The sequence below is a fragment of the Hibiscus syriacus genome, unplaced genomic scaffold, assembly GCF_006381635.1.
Source record: "Hibiscus syriacus cultivar Baekdansim isolate YM2019G1 unplaced genomic scaffold, ASM638163v2 tig00112243_pilon, whole genome shotgun sequence".
Classification (NCBI taxonomy): domain Eukaryota; kingdom Viridiplantae; phylum Streptophyta; class Magnoliopsida; order Malvales; family Malvaceae; genus Hibiscus; species Hibiscus syriacus.
In genome coordinates, this window is record NW_024063280.1 from 396,540 (window position 1) to 418,088 (window position 21,549).

The following is a 21,549-nucleotide window of genomic DNA, read 5'->3' on the forward strand; positions in this document are numbered from 1 at the left end:
CAAATAATCGTTTTATAATTTTTTAATAATAAGAGAACTCAACAAAGCAGTGTACTTTACCTTATATATATTATATTCGCAATATAGTGGATTGGTCAGTAAAAAAAATAAATTGATTACTTTTTGTTACGATTTAAGTAGCTCTATCGATCAACCGAAAATAGTGCCAAGGGTGAATAGGCCAAATAAAATCTTGGGAGTACGGAGAGAAAAGATAGATAATTTGCACAACGATTTATAGTGGTTCGACTTATCAACCAATTCTACATCCACTACCTTAGCTCCACACTAAGGATTTTCTAACAAGTCCACTAATTTGTTCTTTCTTTTTCTAGGTTCAAAGGTAACCTTTTACAATTTCATAGTTTTCAATGGCTAAACTAGAACCAAAGCACTTTTACAAAAGGATAAAGAAAATGTAAACAAGAAACCTACACAATTAAGCTCACTAAAAACACTTATGTACAAGAAAAAATGAAAAATAAGAATGAAATAGTTTTTCTCTTGACGTGGATTGATTGTTTGGATAGGCGTTGTAACATCCTCCAAGTGTATTCAACTTCCTTTTATATGTTGGAATGTGTTTGTGATCATTTCTAGCCGTTGGGATGTTTTGAAGTCATTTGGGACTTAATTGTTGTAAAATAAAACTACTCATACAACGGCGTATCGATACTCGAGATGTGAATATTAGTATTGCACTAATAAAAACTAGTCGTTTTTCGAACGTTGGGTTGTGAGTATCGATACTAGGGTTTACAGTATCGATACTACTATATTAGTATCGATACTCCTTTGAGTATCAGTACCAATTTTGCATACTGGAATATGAACACATTTAAAACCAATAGGCAACATCGATGCTGCCATGAGAGTATTGATACTTCCCTTACCTTAGGTATCGATACTACAATAACAATATTGATATTGTTCATGTGGTATCAATATTGTAAGAACAATATCCACATGAACAATATTGGTATTTATTTTCTAGAAAATCATTTTTGTCTTCAAATTCAAATTTTATGGACTTTGAATTATTTTTGAAAACTTTGAATGAATTTGATAAAATCCAAACACATTTTGCCCTTAAATTTGGTATATCAAAATAGGTTCAACGCTTTTAATTTAAAAATGTAATTGGTTGAAAAAAAATATATAATGATCAAATTGGTAATTTTAATAAATTTAAGGAGTTAAGAAATTATTTATGGGATAATTTTTATATTTTAAGAAAGTTGATGTCTTATCATTTAAGTTTTAGAGATTTAAATTTTAGGTTTAGTTTGTTAAGATTTAAGGAGTTAAGAAATTATTTATGGCATAATTGTCAATTGTATAAATATCAACTAGAATAACAATTGTAATTAGAATCAATTATTAAAAGTACTAAATTGCATGATTAAATTAACAATTGAACAAAATTAAAATTAAATTATAATAAAAAAAACCACAGATATAAATATGAATGTGATAAGTCCAAGAAACCATCTTAAAAAAATTAAGCTTAGGAAACATCTCCATTGTCAACTCCCTTATTGTCGAGCAAACAATAAAACAAGAGTGCACATTGCCTCACTGCAATTAGTACAGCGAAATGCTAAGAAATTGATGGGTAGTTCCAGGCATGATCAACTAAAAACAAGCAACGAAAGAGAAAGTGAGACGAACCAACTTTTCGGTACAAAAACAAGAAGAGAAGCAAAATACTACCACAAAGATTGGGGGGCTTCACGGTTGTTTCTCGTCCTCGTTTTTGGGAGCTTCTTTGATCTCATCGGTCCCGTCATCCTAAATGGATAAAACATTATAAAAACATAGATGGCTAAATACAGAGGCAAGATAGAAAAAACATGCATGCAGCGTCAAACCTGCATATCTGAGGTCCACAAAGTGAGGTTATCACGAAGAAGTTGCATTATCAAAGTGCTGTCCTTGTATGAATCCTCTCCGAGAGTATCCAGCTCAGCAATGGCTTCATCAAAAGCCTGAGGAAAGAAATGAAAAAGTCTTTTGACTCGATAGAATTTGAAGACGAAATAAATGAACTCCAAATGAAGAGCGAAAAAGGATGTGCAAAGTAAAAGAATGTACTTGCACATTCTTTGATGAACGAGATGAATATTTAGACTAAACTAAAATTTCTGAAGTCTTCTAATTCTACCTGTTTGGCAAGACTGCAAGCACGATCCGGAGAATTCAAGATCTCATAGTAGAAGACAGAAAAGTTCAGAGCCAATCCTAGACGGATAGGATGAGTCGGGCCTAGTTCAGTATTTGCAATGTCCTGAAAAGAAAGCAGCACAAAAAGATACAGATAGCATCATAAAGGGTCGGAACCATGGACGAAATACAAATCATTAACCAGAGGTAAATATCAACCAGAACCGAAATAAACAGGAATTACAACAATGGCATGACTGGAAATGCTCGATAATCCGAATCAACTAAAATTACACCACAAAATGAATCAAAACCGAGGAACATCGAATACTAAGTTGGGGGGAGGAAGAGATGAGGTGAGGAGTGACTATATATCACAAACACAAATTTCATTGGTCCCAAAAAGAAATTCAACTATGCCTAATGCACTTAAATCAGAAATGATAAAGTTACAAGTTCCAACAGAAAGTACAAAACTAATTTATGAAATGAGACCATATTTCTCGATAATTTTAGTAAAATTTCTTTTACGGTTCGCAGTAATGTCTTCTAACGATTATGTTTCCAAGTCAAGTTTAGCAAGGGAAATCAGATCCGGATCTTGACGATAAGAAATACAGAAAAGATCAAGGGCAGTTCCCATGAAAAAAAATTAAATCATATCTAGATTCAAACAAACTGAAAACAAATTTCATCATGATTCAAATCTAAACTAAACCAGACCCTAAATTACACATCAAAACGAGCAAAATACACATGATCGAACCGGAATTTACGGAAATTGCCACAAACCTGAGCAGATTTATATGCGGTGAGGGTATTTTCGGCAGCGGCTTTCCTGTCATCGCCAGTCTTGAACTCAGCCAAGTACCTATGGTAATCTCCCTTCATTTTCAGGTAAAACACCTTGGAATCCCCGGTTCCAGCAGCCGGAACAAGCTTCTCATCGAGGAGCTTCAAAATTCCGGCGCAAATCTCGCACAACTCTGCCTCGACCTTGGCCCTGTAGTCGCGTATGACGGAGACGTGGTCGGTGTTCCCGCGTCCTTCCTCCTTCTGCTCGATGGAGGAGACGATCCGCCAGGAGGCACGGCGTGCACCGATGACGTTCTTGTAGGCGACGGAGAGGAGGTTGCGCTCCTCGACGGTGAGTTCGTCGGGTGGAGGTACGGCGGAGACGACGTTTTCCATGAATTTGACCATCTCCTCGTAACGCTCAGCTTGCTCGGCGAGTTTAGCCATGTAGACGTTCTCGTCGCGTGGGGAAGCGGCGGCGGCCATGGTTTCTTGGTTTTGAGTGGTTGTTTTCGAAAGAGGGAGGATCTTATTTCCGAGGGACTTGAGATTTGGAGAAATAGAGAAAAGGAATTTCAACTCGCATCGTCGTTGTCGTTCTTTTGGGTAAATGGTAATTTTCATCACTTAATTATCTTAGTCATTAAAATTTAATAATTTTAATTTAATTTCTAAACTTTCAAATAGCTTTTTTTTTTAAACTATATCAAAACGACGTTGTTTTGGATTTCTACGTAAAATTAAATCTTTTAAAAACAATAGTGAATTTGTTGAGATTTCCCATAAAATCTTTTTTTTTTCTTATTTTTTTCTCGTTTCTTTTTTCCTCATATCATTTTCTCTCGATCTAAACCAACCCTAATTATAGTCATTGTGTTGGTCGTCGATATGATCACCGTTGATCACCATTATCAGAGGCTAATGAATCTCAAAATATCCCATCAAACTTGTCTGACCTTTCTGAACATGATTCTATTGTCCATTTAATCGGAAAACAATCCAAACTCCATAAATCTCCATCATCGGTGTAAAAACCAGTGCCAGATAAAAGCTTTTCCTTTCTTTATTCAACCCTTCGATTTAGATCTCTATGAAACCAGGCTAAAAACCAAGAAAACCAAATTAAAACTTTAACCAAATAGTCTCGATTTGTGTTTTTTCACTGTTTGATTGTTTTCTGATTGAGATATGTTACTTTTCACTTAATATATCATGCAACCAATATAGTAGAGCATACAAATGGTGTTGTTCATATTTTAGCCTTGGTGTGTGCGATTCATAACTTGAGATGCAAAGCATGAGCTACTGATATTCAATGGATCCCGAGAGAATGATTGTTTGGATGCTGCCCCACCAAATCTCATTGCTTTGGTAGATCGAGATGTAAACGACCCCTCGTACTTAAGAGTTTGATGTAATGCTCCCATCGACTATTCATTATGCTCCAAACTCGTCATTTTCCGTTAAAAATCTGATGGTGATTTGAGTGAATTAACCTACTTACCGAGATATGATATAATACGATCCTAAAATCTCAAATGACTATCATATCTCAGTCTACATGTTAACGTCCAACTCAAACTATCATCAATTTTATAACGAAAAACGACGAGTTTGGAACACAATGAATAGTGGGTGATCATTTTGTAACCTTCACAATCAAGGGACTCAAAATAACAATATCTTATAATTAGGAGACTATTTTATAACTTTCAATAGTTGGAGAACTAAATAAAACAATACTCCATAGTCGAGGGACTATTTGTATACTTTTTCTGTCTTTATTAGGAGTAAGAAATATTATCGTGCCAATCTTATTAGCTAGCATAACATCTCCATTTCAAAAAATAGAAAAAAAATTTGAGATTTGAGTAAATAAATTTACAAACGAGTCAATAAATGAATTTATAAACAAGTTTATTAGTTAACATTAGGGATAGGTATAGGTTGGGTCAGGTGGATCCCGACCCGAATTGAAAATTATACATCTTTCATCTGACCTAATCTCGATCTTTTTTTGAGATAAAACTTGAACTCGACCCGACCCAACCCGAAATAATATATTTATTAAACTATTACTTTTATTCGATAAAAATAGGGATTTAATTTATAAAAAACAATACATGGAAGGGTATTATTGCAATTATCCCTAAATATAAGATAAAAATATAATTTTTTCAGATCGGATCGAGTATTTTTCACCCTAAACACGAATCCGATCCGAACATAACATCTAAAAAAACCAAAATCGATCCGAACCTGAATATGAATATGCTTTTTAAAAAAAAATTAAACCCGATTAGATCGAGTCAAAACCAGTCATATTTGAATCTCATGCCCAACCCTAATTAACATAAATAAATTGAACATACATCTATTCGTATAAATTCATTTATTAAATGAATACAAAAAATTATTAAAAATTATTTATTTAACTTAATAAATATACATAAATAAACGTTATACAGATAATTCACAACTAATTCATCAGACGCTCTGTTTAGGCCTGTAAATGAATCGAACGTTCAACGAACCGTTCGGCTGGAAGTTCGTTTATTTATTGAACGAACGAACATGAACAAGTTTTTGTGTTCGTTTAATTAAATGAACGAACATGAGCAGAGGGCTCATTTCGTTTAATTAAATGAATGGACATGAGCAAAGGGCTCGTTCGTTCATTTACGCTCGTGAACGTTCGATAATATATTCGTTTATGTTTGTTCATTTATGTTCGTTCGTTTATGTGTGTTTATTTATATTTAGCTCAATCTGTCTAGACATATTTAAAATATTAAAACCCAAAATTTTAATATGATACCCATAAATATTTTAAAATTCAATTAATTTTAAATACAAATAAAAAAAACTCAAAACGATTAAATAAAATAGAATCCTAAAATTTTTATGAAAGAAAAAAATATATGTTTTCATTTATTTTTGTTTACGTTTATTTATGTTCATTTATTGTGTTCGTTTACATCCTTTCGTTTATGTTCGTTCATTTGTGTTCGTTTATCATTTAAATGAACGAACACAAACAAGCTATATTCCTTAACGAATGAACACGAACAATAAATTTTTTGTTTGCTTACGCTCGTGTTCGTTCATTTTTCTGTTAAAATTAAACGGACAAACATGAACATACCTTTGTTCGTTTAGTTCGTTTACATACCTAGTTCAGTTGATTTACTCTGTTGTATCTCCCATTGATTAAAGACATTACTACAAAAAGGTGTAGAGACCAAGATGATTGTCGGCCTAAGACCAAATCGGCCCATTTAAAAGACGCACGCTTATTAAAGCCCTATTCTCCATTCGTCTCATTCTCTTCTCTTTCGCGCACTGGGCTGCATCCCGTAATTTCGAGCAGCAGCAGGTAAACTCGATCCGAAAATGACCCTTACCCAAAAAATCATTGAAAACTATAATTTCATAGCTATAACTCTGTATTCCATTTGTTCAATTTAACTATTATTATTATTATTTTGCTGTCGTGTAGTTTAATATCGCAAATCCGACCACTGGTTGCCAGAAGAAGCTCGAGATCGATGACGACCAGAAGCTGTAAGTTTAATTTGTTTTCTTTAGTTCATTCTGTTTGAAAAGCAAAGAGAAATGTGTATGTCGAATTTTGGTTATATGTGAAATAGAGCCTAAGACTTCGGTTGAGTTTATGAGATTTGCCTAGATTCCGTTTTGTGATTAAAGATATTGATGTTATTTTATTGCAACAATCGTGCATTTTTCGACAAGCGGATCTCGCAGGAGGTTGCCGAAGATGCTTTAGGCGAGGTATGCGGAACAGCCATTTGACAAATTTATTTTGATTAATGATTGACATTCTCGAATTAATAGAAGATTGTTGTTTTCGATTTCTTTCAACAGGAATTCGAGGGGTATGTTTTCAAGATCATGGGAGGTTGCGACAAGCAAGGATTCCCGATGAAGCAGGGTGTTCTGACTCCCGGTCGTGTTCGTCTCTTGCTTCATAGAGGTGAGTTTTCTGATCTAGTTGTTTTGGTTTGTGTATTGTGTGCTTGAGAAAGCTTTTATATCGTAGACACCTAATTTTATCCGGTTAATGGTTATGTCTTCAAACGATGCTAGATGAAGCCTTGAGCTTGGTCCAATGAGGTTTTCAATGTTATTGATATAATATATGATTTAGTAATTAGGTTAGGCTTTTAATTGCATTAAGATTAGAGCTTTGGAATAAAACTTAATTTAGCTAAGATCAAAAGTTGAAACATATGTCGTGCATGACTTATTTTATCTGGAGAGTTGTATTGTTTGCATTACCATTTTGATATCTGCTGTCTCATTACTCTACTAAGGCACTAACCTTTGTGGATTGGAATGTCGATTTTTTATTCTTTCATTCGTGTCTGCCTCTGCAGAATGAAAGTTTGATTCATTTATTATATTGCTTGAGCAGGTACGCCTTGCTTCCGTGGATACGGAAGACGCAATGGTGAGCGTAGAAGGAAGTCGGTTCGTGGGTGTATTGTTAGCCAAGACCTTTCTGTTTTGAACCTTGTTATAGTGAAGAAGGGAGAGAATGATTTGCCGGGGCTAACCGACACTGAAAAACCTAGGATGAGAGGTCCAAAAAGAGCAAGATTAGAAAGCTCTTCAACCTTTCCAAGGAAGATGATGTCAGGAAGTATGTCAACACTTACAGGCGGACCTTCACAACAAACTCTGGTAACGTTGTTCTTTCTTCCTCAACTGTCTTTTAAATAAAGATGGACATTAGTGAATGCTTCATGTTTACCTCTGTTTTAAATAACGTTGTTCTCCAGTTATTTGCAAACTGTGAATGGTCTAACATATAATTATTAATTTATCTCCTACAAAATAGTGGAGTGCTTAATGCACACAGTAGTAGGTTGTATTTTCTAGGAAAATACAAGGCACATAATTCTTGGATTCTAGCTTCGTATTTTCTAAACCCTAGTACATAATTTGCATCTGCATGCCTCATTTGTCCACCACATTTAGGGGTATAAATGAACTGGGCATGATGAGCGAATACGGTTGTGTTTGGTTTGTTTAGCGTTCGCCGACTTGTTTATTTAACGTTTACGAACATATTCGTTTATGTGTTTAGAAAAATGGTGAAATTATGGCACTAGTCGTTAAGCTCCTTGAGCTTCATAGATTTCACTCCGAAGTTCATCTACTGTTCACCCCGTGTGGTATATGGGTATGTACTGGGGTGTCGTATCGCCATACTATACCCGAGTATGTCCATGGGGTTTTGGATCGAGTGTCCATTTTGGGGTTTGCAGGCAAGAAGGTCAGTAAAGAACCAAAAATCCAGAGGCTGGTAACCCCATTGACACTCCAGAGAAAGCGGGCTAGAATTGCTGATAAGAAGAGAATCGCCAAGGCCAAATCAGAGGCAGCCGAGTACCAGAAACTGCTCGCCACAAGGTTGAAGGAGCAGCGGGAGCTCCGTAGCGAGAGTTTAGCCAAAAGAAGGTCCAAGCTCTCCGCTGCCTCTAAGCCTACCGTCGCAGCTTAAATCACCTTAAAAAGTTTATATAAAACTATAGGGGATCCCGGTAAGTACTCAGTTTTTGCAAAACATCATATACATTCATCATTTTTTTGGCTTAGTTTCCAATGTGGTTAACGTTATTCCGACTACCCAAGGTTGTTGTAGATCTTTTTGACAATCATCATCCACATTCATTGCTGCACCTAATGCATTACATTTTGTAGTATGTTTATGTATGTATGTATGTATGAGCCTAGATTATACCCTATATTTTCGTAGTCTGAAAATGACAGCAGGCACTGAAAATATCCCAATTCACAAGCATCCTTAAGCTGAGATCAGTTCACATCACATGTAACGAAATAGTAGATGGGATGGATGGGTGCATGAACTGATTTGATGTGTGCTCCCGCATGCCATCTCTGATTCTTACTCTGATATTCTGACATCACTGAAATTTGATTTTTTAAAAAGGTGGTCCCCTGCAACTTCCTTCTGAAAACCTGTAAATGTCTTTTAATAGCTTTCCCTAATCCCTCTCCAAAATTTGTCATTAATGTTTAATACCATATTCTCACCATGCCCTATGTAGAGCCTAGGTGTGCATTGGAAGGGAAAACAATAATTAAATATGAGAAAATCTATCTGAAATACAATAGTGTTTGGTTTAGATTTAAGGGTACATTTGCGTTATTGTTTTAGGGTTTAGAATTTAAAACTTTAAGGCCTAAAGCTTGAGATTTAGTATTATTCCGAAAATCATTTGTATCAAAATTTTTATTTTAATTAATACAATTTCGAAATGGTTACCGATTTTATTAACAAAATTGGTAAAACGTCTAATAATAATAAAATTGATAGAAATAATAATTTTTTCAGTAATTTTTATCAGTTTTATTATTTAAATAATAATAAAATTAATAATATTTTTTTTAATCCTATATTAAGATTATCGCACGTAATCATTTTCTTGCGTCCACCAATCCTTTTCTCCTATGCCAATAACCTGGATTTCAACCCCGGGATCTTTTTGTTTGTTTTCATTTCTTGATCCAGTTTAACCTAGCCTTGACGAGTATCGTTTGATGAGCACCATAAAATATTATTAATTTAATTTATAAAAATTTAAAATTTTAAAAAATTTAATGTATAATTATAAATTAATTAAATAAAATATTTATGGTTTAAAGGTTGATATTTGATCTAATTATTATTAAAAATTTATGAAAAATAATGTAATTAATATTTTATTTTAAATAATATATTTTAAATTTTAACTAATTTATAATTATATATTGAGTTTATATAATATTTATTTTAAATTTTTTAACTAATTTATAATTATATCTTGAGTCTTTTAAAATTTTAAATTTTTATAAATTAAATTAATGATGCTCAGTATCACTTATATTAGTGGTGTTTGTCGAGCGTTGTAGAATTTTCCAACATCTTATGCCAATTAACACTTAAAAATCCCCACAAAAATCAACTATACTTCTTTGTGTTTAATGCTCAAATTCATTATATTTACAATCTCAAGCATTATTTAAGAAGCTTAATTTACTGATACTTGGACTTAAATAGAACTACTTTAAAATCAACTATACTTCTTTGTGTTAAATTTCATTAATGGGTTTAGCATGAAATTTATTGTAACTTTTAAAATCGTTCTCACATATTTAAAAATTTTAAAATGTGTTTGGCCCGGACCAGTAGTTAATCTGATAAACTCCATTCGCTCACTCACAAACTTTCTGCAGCAGTTACTACCACTCTGGGTAGTTTACAAACGTTTTCGTTCGGTGGCGGTGGTGGTCTTTTCCGACCACCATCCTGTCATTTTTTAATTATGTTTTTTTATATTTACTATAATAATACTCTTGACCATTTCTCTAGAAAAGGGTATCATGACTACGTGTTTTTGGACTCTCGGTGTAGGATTTTTATTTTGTTTTCTTCTCAATTTTTTTATTTTACCTGAATTTGTGGTTGTTGATTTTCAAATGTATGATTCATCTGTTCGTTTGTTCAAAATGGTTCGTTGATTATCGCATAAAGATGTCGGATGAGATTGATGTTAAGGGGATATCGTTTTTTCCGTTGGTCATTTTGGTGCTTCTTCAAGTTTCTCTCTTCCATGTTTAATGCTTAGAGATGTTGTGTAAAACTAATATTTTGATATAATAAACAAGGAAAAAATGTTTTGGACTAAATTGAATTTGTTCAAAATCTTCAAAAATAATTCAAAGTCCAAATAAAACTTAAAAAATATGTTTCTATATGGTTTTCAAACTTAGTAGAACATTTTCAAAACATACTCGATCATTTTTGCGCTTTACTGTTATGTTTCCAAGTTTGTCTAGCTCAAATGATCGATACTTTAGCAAAATGATCGATCCCTTTGACCAAATGATCGATCCCCTTGAAAAATAATCAATCCCTTAGACAATAATGAGTTTCAGATCGATCCTTCGAGGAAAAAGATTAATCCCTTCATAAAAAAGATCGATCCCTCGAAGAAAATATCGGTCTCTTCCAAAAAAAGATCTATCCCTTTAGTATAACGATCAAATATTTAAAAAATAATCGATCTCTTTAGTAAACGAACAAATCCCTTATGCCTTAAAAGTTGTAGGTAATAGCTATTTTGATCCCCAACGACTCCGAAATATCTCAACAACTAGAAATGACTAGTAACTCATTAATAGATCGAATTTCATAAATCTTAACACGTTGACAAAATATTTATTGATACGACTTCGATAAATGAATATTTTAATTATTTAAAAAATAATAATCGTAATTTTAGAATTAGTTTATTCAATTTCAAACATAATTGAAATTTATATATCATCGAAAATTTAAGATAAGTTTATATTAGGAAAGACGTTTTAACTTTTCACTTCTTTAATATTTATATAGTTTATTGTTCCACATTTCCATCTCTCATCTGCCCCTACCCCACACATTTTCTTTTTCTTTTTTGTTATATAGGAATTTACACGTCACACAAAACGACAACGTAAAAGGGTCCCTACCATCTTTTCCTAATTATCATAGCCACGTCAACCTTTTCATCATCATCCCCTCACCAGTGATATCCGCCACGTGTCACATCAGACGATCGCCTTGCAATTTGATGACCGGGGATCCCACATCGCCGGCAACAAGTACTTCCTTCCATTAATCCCATTCGCATTGTAACTAGCCCCGGTACTCTTCTCCACAAGCACGTTACCCGGATAACCCGGGTATGAACCCGACCCGAACATACCCGTACAAGCAGACACCGCCTCCAAGGGAGCATTCGCCGGACCCTGAAAATACCCGCTATTGAACGGGTTGGTAACGGTGTTACCCAACAGCGTGGCCAGGTTGATGATCATTCCGTCGACTCCCACGTCTCCGTTTGGCGCCACTAACGGCGGTGTCTGGGGACCGTAAATAGGCTGATGAAAAGGCCAAGCGCATTGACCCGGGCACTGAGTCTCCGAGTTCCCGACCCAGATGTAGGTTCCGCGGACCGGACCCCTGGTTGACCCGTGAGTACCGCACCTCATGCAGAACCCTTCGACGGCGACGTCTTTAGCCGTGAGGATGATATTGATGGTGTTAACGCCGTTAAATTTGCTCGCCAATGCTGGTAAATGCGGGTTCTTGAGGGATTTACCGAGGGGATAATTTTCGAGGAGGATCTGTTTGCCGACGGTCAAGGCGGAGGAGCCGCCCTTGTAATTCCCCGTCGTTTTCCACCACGATGACGTGGACGGATGCGCGGCGTTGTTCGAGTTCAACGAGGTGATGAAGTCGACGATTATCGACCGTTGGATTGGAGAGAACTTGCCGTACCAGATGAGATTAACGGTGATCTTGCCCTTCAGGAGTGGGCCGTTGTGGTACCTCAAAACAAGCGGTTGCTGTTGGACGAGCTCGGAGGAGGAGAGCTTGATGAAACAGAGGAGGAACAGAGCGGCAAAGAGGTGGTAAATTGGAGCCATGTTCAAAGGGTAAAATGGTAATTGCATACGGGTAAAGAAATCGTTTTTGCTTTACTTATGAAAGCTGCTTGCTGGGAAAGATTTGTTGCAGAGTGAAGGAAAAGGGAAGGAAGGAACTATTTATAGGTGTGATTTTTTTTAGGGGGAGAGAGAGAGATAGCGGGAGACAGCTGTCATTGCAGAGGTGTCAACGTCAAAGGAAGCCACGTGGAGGGAAACGATTGGGTTTTGCGTATAACGTAGAGAGATTTCGCAAGTCCGTGTGCAGTTAATGGAGAAATTATTAGATAGATTTGAATTACCATGACATTTGTGTTTTCAATTATTAGGGTTTATTTAGGGATAGATATGGAATATGAATTCGACAGGTTTTGATACTATTCGACTTGATTGAATCTGATTTTTTTTTTAAAAAAATGCAGGTTTGGGTTGGGTTTGGTCAGGTCGGATTTGAGTTTAGGGTGAAAAATATATGACTCGATCTGATCTGAAAATATATATAATTTTACCTTAAATATTTAGGAATAATTACAATAATACCCCTCTATATATTATTTTTTCAATTAAGTCATTGTTTTTACTGAATAAAAATATTTTTTATTATTTCGAGTCGGGTCAAGTTTTTAAGTTATATATTAGGTCGGGTGAAAACTTATTTTAATCGGGTCGGATTGGGTTTAGTCTCGGGTGAAGAACTCTTTATTTTCGGATTGAGTCGAGTGGACCAAAGACCCGACTCGACCTGACCCATACCCATCCCTAGGTTTATCCTCTCAAGATAACTTTCAAATAATTATCTAATAAATTTTTACATGCAAAAGACGTAAAGATTCACTTTTAAAAAATAAGGTGGATAAATATTATTTGTTAGGATCACAGATGACGTAATAACCTCGGTCCATTAACTTTTCATAGTAAGGAATTGAAACGGTAACGTGATGGTCTACTGAGCGAAATAAGTAACTAAGAGTGGAGGTTTACTAATATTTGTATAATACATTTTTAAAAAAATATTGGTGATGCAAGATGATTAGAAAATTTATTATTATCTTTGAGATTTTCAATTTAGTCATTGATATACTAATATGAGTATTTATTATTAAATAGTTAATTTTTTTAAATAGATAAAATCTTACATTTATCGAGATAAATGAAAATTATTCCCAACAGCCCTGGTAATTTTTTATTTCCAACAATGGTATTTTGGGGGTATATTACCGAGAATATAATTACCCCTTCCCTTAGATATTGTTGGATTACCGGCGTTTTGAACTAAAATGCCCTTAAATGTTTTTTCAAAAATATCCTTCTCCTGTGATTAAATAAAAAAATTCTACAAAGATTAAATTATAAATTTATCCTTAAACTATTTTAAATTTACAAAAAAAAATTCATAATTAGAATTTTATATGAAGTTCAGGGGTTAAAATAAAATTTTACCCTTTCATTAAACATATTTATCTTTTCAATTTTGTAAAAAAATTATATAAATTTTATGAATTAATTTTTTTTAAAGAAAATATATAAATTAATTATAGTAAAATTATATTAAAATTCAACTTGTTAAAAAACAAATATATAATAAGGACAATTTGATAAAATATACATTCTAATAATTTTTTATTCCTTTAACCAAACATTGTAATCTTAGGGTAGTTCTGCGGTGCGGCGCCTAAAAAACGGCTAATATACGGCGTGACCGGTTAAACAAGTGACCGGTTAAAATTTAGACCGGTTATGTTATATTATTTAACCGGAAATATTATAAAGTACAATAACATACTAGGTAGCGCTTATATAATGTAATAGGTAGCGCTTATATTTACCTATTTTATAAGTAAACCGGTATATTTATACCGATAGCATTGCAAATTTACCTATTACATTATAATACGTTGAAAGTGTCCATACTTTTTATAAAAAGGATCGATACTTTTTTTAAAGTTATGTAATTTATGTTTCAATTTTTTTTAATAGTGTTTCATGTTTTCCACCTACAATATTAATTTAATAATTTCATTTGCACAAAAAATTATTTGATTGTTTTGATATTTTATAAAATATTATTTAGAATTTAAATTTAACAATATTAACCAAAGATAATAATAAATATGTAATATATATGTTTATTGTTTTTAATTTAATAATAATATATATCGTAACGTAAAAATAAATCATTAGACGCCTATAATTACTAAATTAATATCTTAAAACTCACTCAAAAGATAACCTTAAATTAATGTTTTCCACAGTGAAAAAAGTATGGACACTTTTATAAAAAGGATAGATACTTTACAATATAAGCACTACCTATTACATTATATAAACGCTACCTATTACATTATATAAACGCTACCTATTACATCATATTTTTACCTATTATATTGAAAGTGTCCATACTTTTTATAAAAATGATCGATACTTCTTTTAAGGTTATGTAATTTATGTTTCAATTTTTTTTAATAGTGTTTCATGTTTTCCACCTACAATATTAATTTAATAATTTCATTTGCACAAAAAATTATTTGATTGTTTTGATATTTTATAAAATAATATTTAGAATTTTTAATTTACTAATAATATATATCGTAACGTAAAAAATAAATCATTAGACGCCTATAATTACTAAATTAATATCTTAAAACTTACTCAAAAGATAACCTTAAATTAATGTTTTCCACAGTGAAAAAAGTATAAACACTTTTATAAAAAGGATAGATACTTTACAATATAACCACTACCTATTACATTATATAAACGATACCTATTACATTATATAAGCGCTACATATTACATCATATTTTTACCTATTATATTGAAAGTGTCCATACTTTTTATAAAAAGGATCGATACTTCTTTTAAAGTTATGTAATTTATGTTTCAATTTTTTTAATAGTGTTTAATGTTTTCCACCTACAATATTAATTTAATAATTTCATTTACACAAAAAATTATTTGATTGTTTTGATATTTTATAAAATAATATTTAGAATTTTTAATTTAATAATAATATATATCGTAACGTAAAAAAGAAATCATTAGACGCCTATAATTACTAAATTAATATCTTAAAACTCACTCAAAAGATAACCTTAAATTAATGTTTTCCACAGTGAAAAAAGTATAGACACTTTTATAAAAAGGATAGATACTTTACAATATAACCACTACCTATTACATTATATAAACGATACCTATTACATTATATAAGCGCTACCTATTACATCATATTTTTACCTATTATATTGAAAGTGTTCATACTTTTTATAAAAAGGATCGATACTTTGTTTAAAGTTATGTTTCAATTTTTTTAATAGTGTTTCATGTTTTCCACCTACAATATTAATTTAATAATTTCATTTACACAAAAAATTATTTGATTGTTTTGATATTTTATAAAATAATATTTAGAATTTAAATTTAACAACATTAACCAAAGATAATAATAAATATGTAATATATATGTTTATTGTTTTTAAAACTCACTCAAAAGATGTATATACCTAAATATGTAGTTATTGTACATACCTAAATATGTAGTTATTGTACATACCTAAATTTAATGATAATATATACTTGTAGTTATTGTACATACCTAAATATGTACTGCGAATTTAATGTTGTACCCACCCTTTAACTACTACTACCAATGCCACATCCTATTGAAAGCAGCACGACTAAAACATGTTCAAAATGAACCTTTGCTTACATCTCCATCAACTCCTGGAGCACTGAACTTGCACAACAAAATTTTTGCCATGGATAATACTGATGTAGACAATGTTAAGCCAACCGAGGAATGCCATGAAGTACATAATGTTGATGAATCTGACAGATTGGTTGGTCAGCTCTTCTGTTCACGTGATCAAGCTTGGTACTTTTACAAGGGATTCGCACGGGAACATGGGTTTAGTGCACGTAAGGGAACAACACGGCTTGACGTGGAAGGGAATGTGAAGACACAAGAATTTTGTTGTTCCAAAGAAGGGTTTCGAGTATCAAAAGTCAATACTGTTGATCGTCAACGTGCTCATACGCCAGTCACAAGAACAAGATGTAAGGCTAGAGTCGTAGTTACAGCAACAAATACAAACGATCAGTGGGTTATAAGTAAGTCTGATCAGAAACATAATCATGCATTGTGCACACCTGCTATGACACCATTTATGCGTTCTAATAGAGCTGTAAGTAAGGCTGATATCGATGAGGCAACAACATTGAAAGAGGTCGGTGTTGGCACGTCACAAGTAATGAACTATTTAACGCAGCAGGCAGTGGGCTATCATAATGTTGGATTTACACATAAAGACCTCTACAATGCACTTCAAAGAGGTAAAGCAAACGAAATCGTCGATGGGGATGTGAATGCGCTTATTGCCTACTTTGATTATAAGAAACATGATGATCCCGGGTTTTTTATGACATACTCGGTAGATGAATCGGGGGCATTGTATAATCTTATTTGGTCGGATTCTACATCGAGATCGGATTACACATGCTTCGGTGATGTAATTGCGTTCTACACAACGTACAAAGATAATTTGTATGGTCGACCAATTATGCCTATTATTGGTGTCAATCATCACCATAACACAATTGTGTTTGCCACTGCCATAATCGCTGACGAGACGTCTCAATCTTTCGAGTGGGTGCTACAGAATTGTTTAGAAGCCATGATGAATAAATCACCTATTTCCGTTGTAACCGATGGGGATAGGGCAATGCAGAGGGCTATCAAATCTGTTATCCCTTATGCTAAGCACATATTATGTTCTTGGCATCTTTCTCGCAATGCACAAGCTAACATTGGTGACCCAAAGTTTACAGCAGCATTCTCAAAATGCATGGCTTCCTGGTGGACAACCAAGGAATTTGATATTCAATGGCGTTCGGTTGTTTCAGAATTCAACGTCCAAAAGCATCCATGGGTGATTGAGAAGGGAAATACACGACACTTATGGGCACAAGCATATCTAACCGGTCATTTCTTTGCCAATATTCGCTCAACACAAAGGTGCGAGTCTATGAATGCTTCACTAGCTATTGCACTGAAACACAATAAGACATATTTAGATGTTGTTCGTGCAATTGAAGATGGAATTAGTAGAATGCGTATGAACGAGTTGAAAGCGGATTACTTAAGTTCCCATACGAAGCCCTTCCATATCACAAAACCGGTCGACCTTGAAAGCCACGCCGCTGCGATTTTTACCCGCGAATCTTTTCGTGTGTTCCAAGATGAACTTATACGGGAGACATTGTACCGGATTGAGGCATAGATTAAGTCATTATCAGATGAATGTCAACATTATATTTTGTCAAAGTACGCAGAAAAAAATAGGAAATTTGAAATTAGTTTTGATTCTCGTACGAAAACTCTAATTTGCTCCTGTAAAAAATTTGAGACCGTTGGACTTCCGTGTCGCCATCAACTTCACATTTTGAAGCAATTGGACTACACATATTTGCTCGGGACTTTGATTCAAAGTAGGTGGACTAATGATGCGAAGGCTTCTGCACCCAGCTATGTTGATTTGAATGTGTCTCCAGAAGTGATGCAAATGGCAAGGTTCGCTGCTCTACGTTCAACGTCAAGTAGGTTATGCTACATTGCATCAAAGACAGACGAGTCTTTCAAAACTGCAAGAGATGAGATGAAAAAACTAATAGAAGAATTAGAAAACTCGTTTGGTTTGAATCATTCAGTCAACCAGAGCATTGTAGTAAACAATGTTCGTGACCCTCAACGAAAACAACGCAAGTGAAAAGAAGTGCCGAAGAACAAGGTCGAGAAGAAAATTAGGCGATGTAGGTACTGCAACGGTGAGGGACATAACAAACTAACATGTCCTCAAGTCAAGCTCAGTTTGAGTACAAGCACACAGCCTACATCAACTGATTTTTTCGAAGACGGAATGGAATGACAACGATCTCCATATATCGTAAGTATCAACATGACTCCTATTGTATGTACATATAAATATTTTGAATGAAGGAAGAAACCGCGTTACTTAAAATTACCGACATTTTTTAAAATGGTATCGACACATTTTTCTTCCAATCTGGACATAAAGTACCGACACAATATTAGAAAGTGTCGATATAGGTTGTAGACCTATTCTCTCATAAAACCGGTATATTTATTGGTTATATTACAAAATTATCTATTACATTATAAATCTGGGTTCCGATGTGTAAATGTCGACACTTTTTTAAATGGTATCGACACATTTTTCTTCCAATTTGGACATAAAGTACCGACACAATATTAGAAAGTGTCGATATAGGTTGTAGACCTATTCGCTCATAAAACCGGTATATTTATACCGGTTATATTACAAAATTATCTATTACATTATAATTCTGGGTTCCGATGTGTAAATGTCAACACTTTTTGACAATGTATCGACACATTTTTCTTCCAATCTGGACATAAAGTACCGACACAATATTAAAAAGTGTCGATATAGGTTGTAGACCTATTCGCTCATAAAACCGGTATATTTATACCGATAGCATTGCAAATTTACCTATTTTATTATAATATGTTGAAAGTGACCATACTTTTTATAAAAAGGATTGATATTTTTTTTAAAGTTATGTAATTTATGTTTCAATTTTTTTTAAGTATGTTTCATGTTTTCCACCTACAATATTAATTTAATAATTTCATTTGCACAAAAAATTATTTGATTGTTTTGATATTTTATAAAATAATATTTAGAATTTTTAATTTAATAATAATATATATCGTAACGTAAAAAATAAATCATTAGACGCCTATAATTACTAAATTAATATCTTAAAACTCACTCAAAATATAACCTTAAATTAATGTTTTCCACAGTGAAAAAAGTATAGACACTTTTATAAAAAGGATAGATGTCGTTTGATGTCGTTGACATAATTCGTTACGCAACATGGAGACTTCATGTTGCAATGATGAAATATCGGATCGCATTCCACTCACAAGGGAATCAATATGCTCCCGAAAATTGACCATATATTCCATCACGATCTTAATTGTGACATCCTCTGCAACTGGAGCTTCTTCCATCATTGCGTCTCCACTTGGTTTCTCTTCTTCATGGCCAACGGGGTCCATTTCCTCCCTCTCTTGATCTAATCCGACCTCCTTGACACGCTTCCAACCGAGTTTTTCAACAAAATCATATCCCGCTTTTTTAATAAATACCATGTCAATCTTGCGGGTTAACCGAACAGGGGCGTCATGCGAAAAATCAACTTCCTTCTTCTTCAACAGATGGGTGATGACACATCCATATGGTAGTGTAGTCGAAATTGTTGCTCCCTTTGTGACCATATATACAATTGTATTAAATATGAGTTTTGCAATGTTTGGAGCCGTTTTGGATTTATACTTTGCTATCCACCAATAATCGCTGTCTCGAAGCGTTGAATGTTTTCCCCCACTAGGCCGGATATACCATGTGAGCATTTTTTGAAGCACTCTCGACTCTACATCGAGGTGAATTGGGCTATTTTTAGCAACCCGTTTAATTGTAGACCAATCTACACCATTTTCATCTGAATCCCCTGTATTCGCTACACCTAAACCCTCCGCAATAGTTTCTGGAGATATATATATATCCTTCCCCATGACATATGTATTAATTCCTATTATATTAGTCTTATTAGGCTCGTGCTGTAAGGAAGCATTGTTGTAGAAAACTCTAACTAGGTTGGGATAATATCTTGGTTCTACACCAAGGAATTCAAGCCAACCCCAAGATGTAAATGTGGATTTAAAACTAAATGCATAATTATCATTAAACAAGAAACCCAAGTCAATGACACGTTCGGGACGAATCTTCCTTACTTTAAAACTCGTCTGCCATCTTTGTTTCTCCATATCAGATCTAAAGTTCAGAGTTTCGAAGGACCTGATTTCCTCAGAAGAATCGTTTGTTATAGAAGGAGGTTGTGGTTGATAAGAACTGGGTTGAGAAGAGCTTTGAGAAAGACCTCGCTTCTGACGCTGACGTTTTGGAGCCATTTTGGTTGGATGCTATTACAATGGAACACAAACACATTCAAGGAAAAAAACTCCAATATAGAAATCAATCAAACCCATAAAATATCGATAAATTTACCTGAATATCTGATCGTCACTTATGATAACGCTAGAAGAAAGAGGAAGAGTTATCTTCTGCCTGTTTGTCTTTATGTTTATGGTTTCTCGATTAAGAGTACTATATATAGTGAACGGTGGAAAAACACTTGATATTTAAATTAGTATCGACACAAACTAAAAAGTATCGACACATTATTTAGACATATTCTCTCATAAAACCGGTATACTTGTACCGGTTAGATTGAAAAAGTACATATTACATTATACTTTTGGGTTCGATGTTTTTGGGATCGACACTTTATGGTTGCACCCTGTTTTCCATTCATTCTGGACCAAAAATATCGACACAAACTAAAAAAGTGTCGACACATTATTTATACATATTCTCTCATAAACCGGTATACTTGTACCGGTTAGATTGAAATTACATATTACATTATACTTTTGGGTTCGATTTTTTGGGATCGACACTTTTTATATATGGATCAACACTTTATGGTTGCACCCTGTTTTCCATTCATTCTGGACCAAAAATATCGATACAAACTAAAAAAGTGTCGACACATTATTTAGACATATTCTCTCATAAAACCGGTAAACTTGTACTGGTTAGATTGAAAAATTACATATTACATTATACTTTTGGGTTCGATGTTTTTGGGATCGACACTTTTTATATATGGATCGACACTTTATGGTTGCACCCTGTTTTCCATTCATTCTGGACCAAAAATATCGACACAAACTAAAAAGTGTCGACACATTATTTAGACATATTCTCTCATAAAACCGGTAAACTTGTACCGGTTAGATTGAAAAATTACATATTACATTATACTTTTGGGTTTCGATGTTTTTGGGATCGACACTTTTTATACATGGATCGACACTTTATGGTTGCACCCTGTTTTCCATTCATTCTGGACCAAAAATATCGACACAAACTAAAAAAGTGTCGACACATTATTTAGACATATTATCTCATAAAACCGGTA

General features: G+C 33.6%; 2 protein-coding genes and 1 pseudogene across 3 annotated transcripts; 1 reads left to right on the top strand and 2 right to left on the bottom strand.

Annotated features, from left to right (window-relative positions):
* Positions 1-1,461: 1,461 nt before the first annotated feature.
* LOC120176420 (14-3-3-like protein) lies at positions 1,462-3,543 on the bottom strand. 2 transcript variants are annotated; one of them, XM_039182851.1, is made up of 5 exons: positions 2,956-3,543; positions 2,165-2,287; positions 1,872-1,988; positions 1,714-1,791; positions 1,475-1,635 (listed from the first exon to the last, which is right to left on the bottom strand). In XM_039182851.1, the coding sequence occupies exons 1-4, from the start codon at positions 3,442-3,444 to the stop codon at positions 1,732-1,734; spliced, it is 789 nt and encodes a 262-aa protein (XP_039038782.1). In that variant the 5' UTR covers positions 3,445-3,543; the 3' UTR covers positions 1,475-1,635; positions 1,714-1,731. The 2 variants fall into 2 exon arrangements, with proteins under 2 accessions (XP_039038781.1, XP_039038782.1); XM_039182850.1 differs by having other exon boundaries at positions 1,462-1,791.
* Positions 3,544-6,288: 2,745 nt separating this feature from the next.
* Positions 6,289-8,497, top strand: LOC120176394 (annotated as a pseudogene).
* Positions 8,498-11,375: 2,878 nt separating this feature from the next.
* On the bottom strand, positions 11,376-20,704 carry LOC120176422 (protein EXORDIUM-like 2). Its single transcript, XM_039182852.1, has 3 exons — positions 20,688-20,704; positions 15,622-15,626; positions 11,376-12,480 (listed from the first exon to the last, which is right to left on the bottom strand). The coding sequence occupies exon 3, from the start codon at positions 12,457-12,459 to the stop codon at positions 11,578-11,580; it is 882 nt and encodes a 293-aa protein (XP_039038783.1). The 5' UTR covers positions 12,460-12,480; positions 15,622-15,626; positions 20,688-20,704; the 3' UTR covers positions 11,376-11,577.
* Between the last annotated feature and the right edge of the window lie 845 nt (positions 20,705-21,549).

Excerpts from the sequence above, each read along its gene's own strand:
- LOC120176420 (XM_039182850.1), bottom strand. The coding sequence starts at position 3,444 with ATGGCCGCCGCCGCTTCCCCACGCGACGAGAACGTCTACATGGCTAAA. Across the intron at positions 2,288-2,955 it reads CCGCATATAAATCTGCTCAG|GACATTGCAAATACTGAACT; the intron begins GTTTGTGGCAAT and ends CTTTCTTTTCAG. Across the intron at positions 1,989-2,164 it reads CTTGCAGTCTTGCCAAACAG|GCTTTTGATGAAGCCATTGC; the intron begins GTAGAATTAGAA and ends TTCTTTCCTCAG.
- LOC120176422 (XM_039182852.1), bottom strand. The coding sequence starts at position 12,459 with ATGGCTCCAATTTACCACCTCTTTGCCGCTCTGTTCCTCCTCTGTTTC.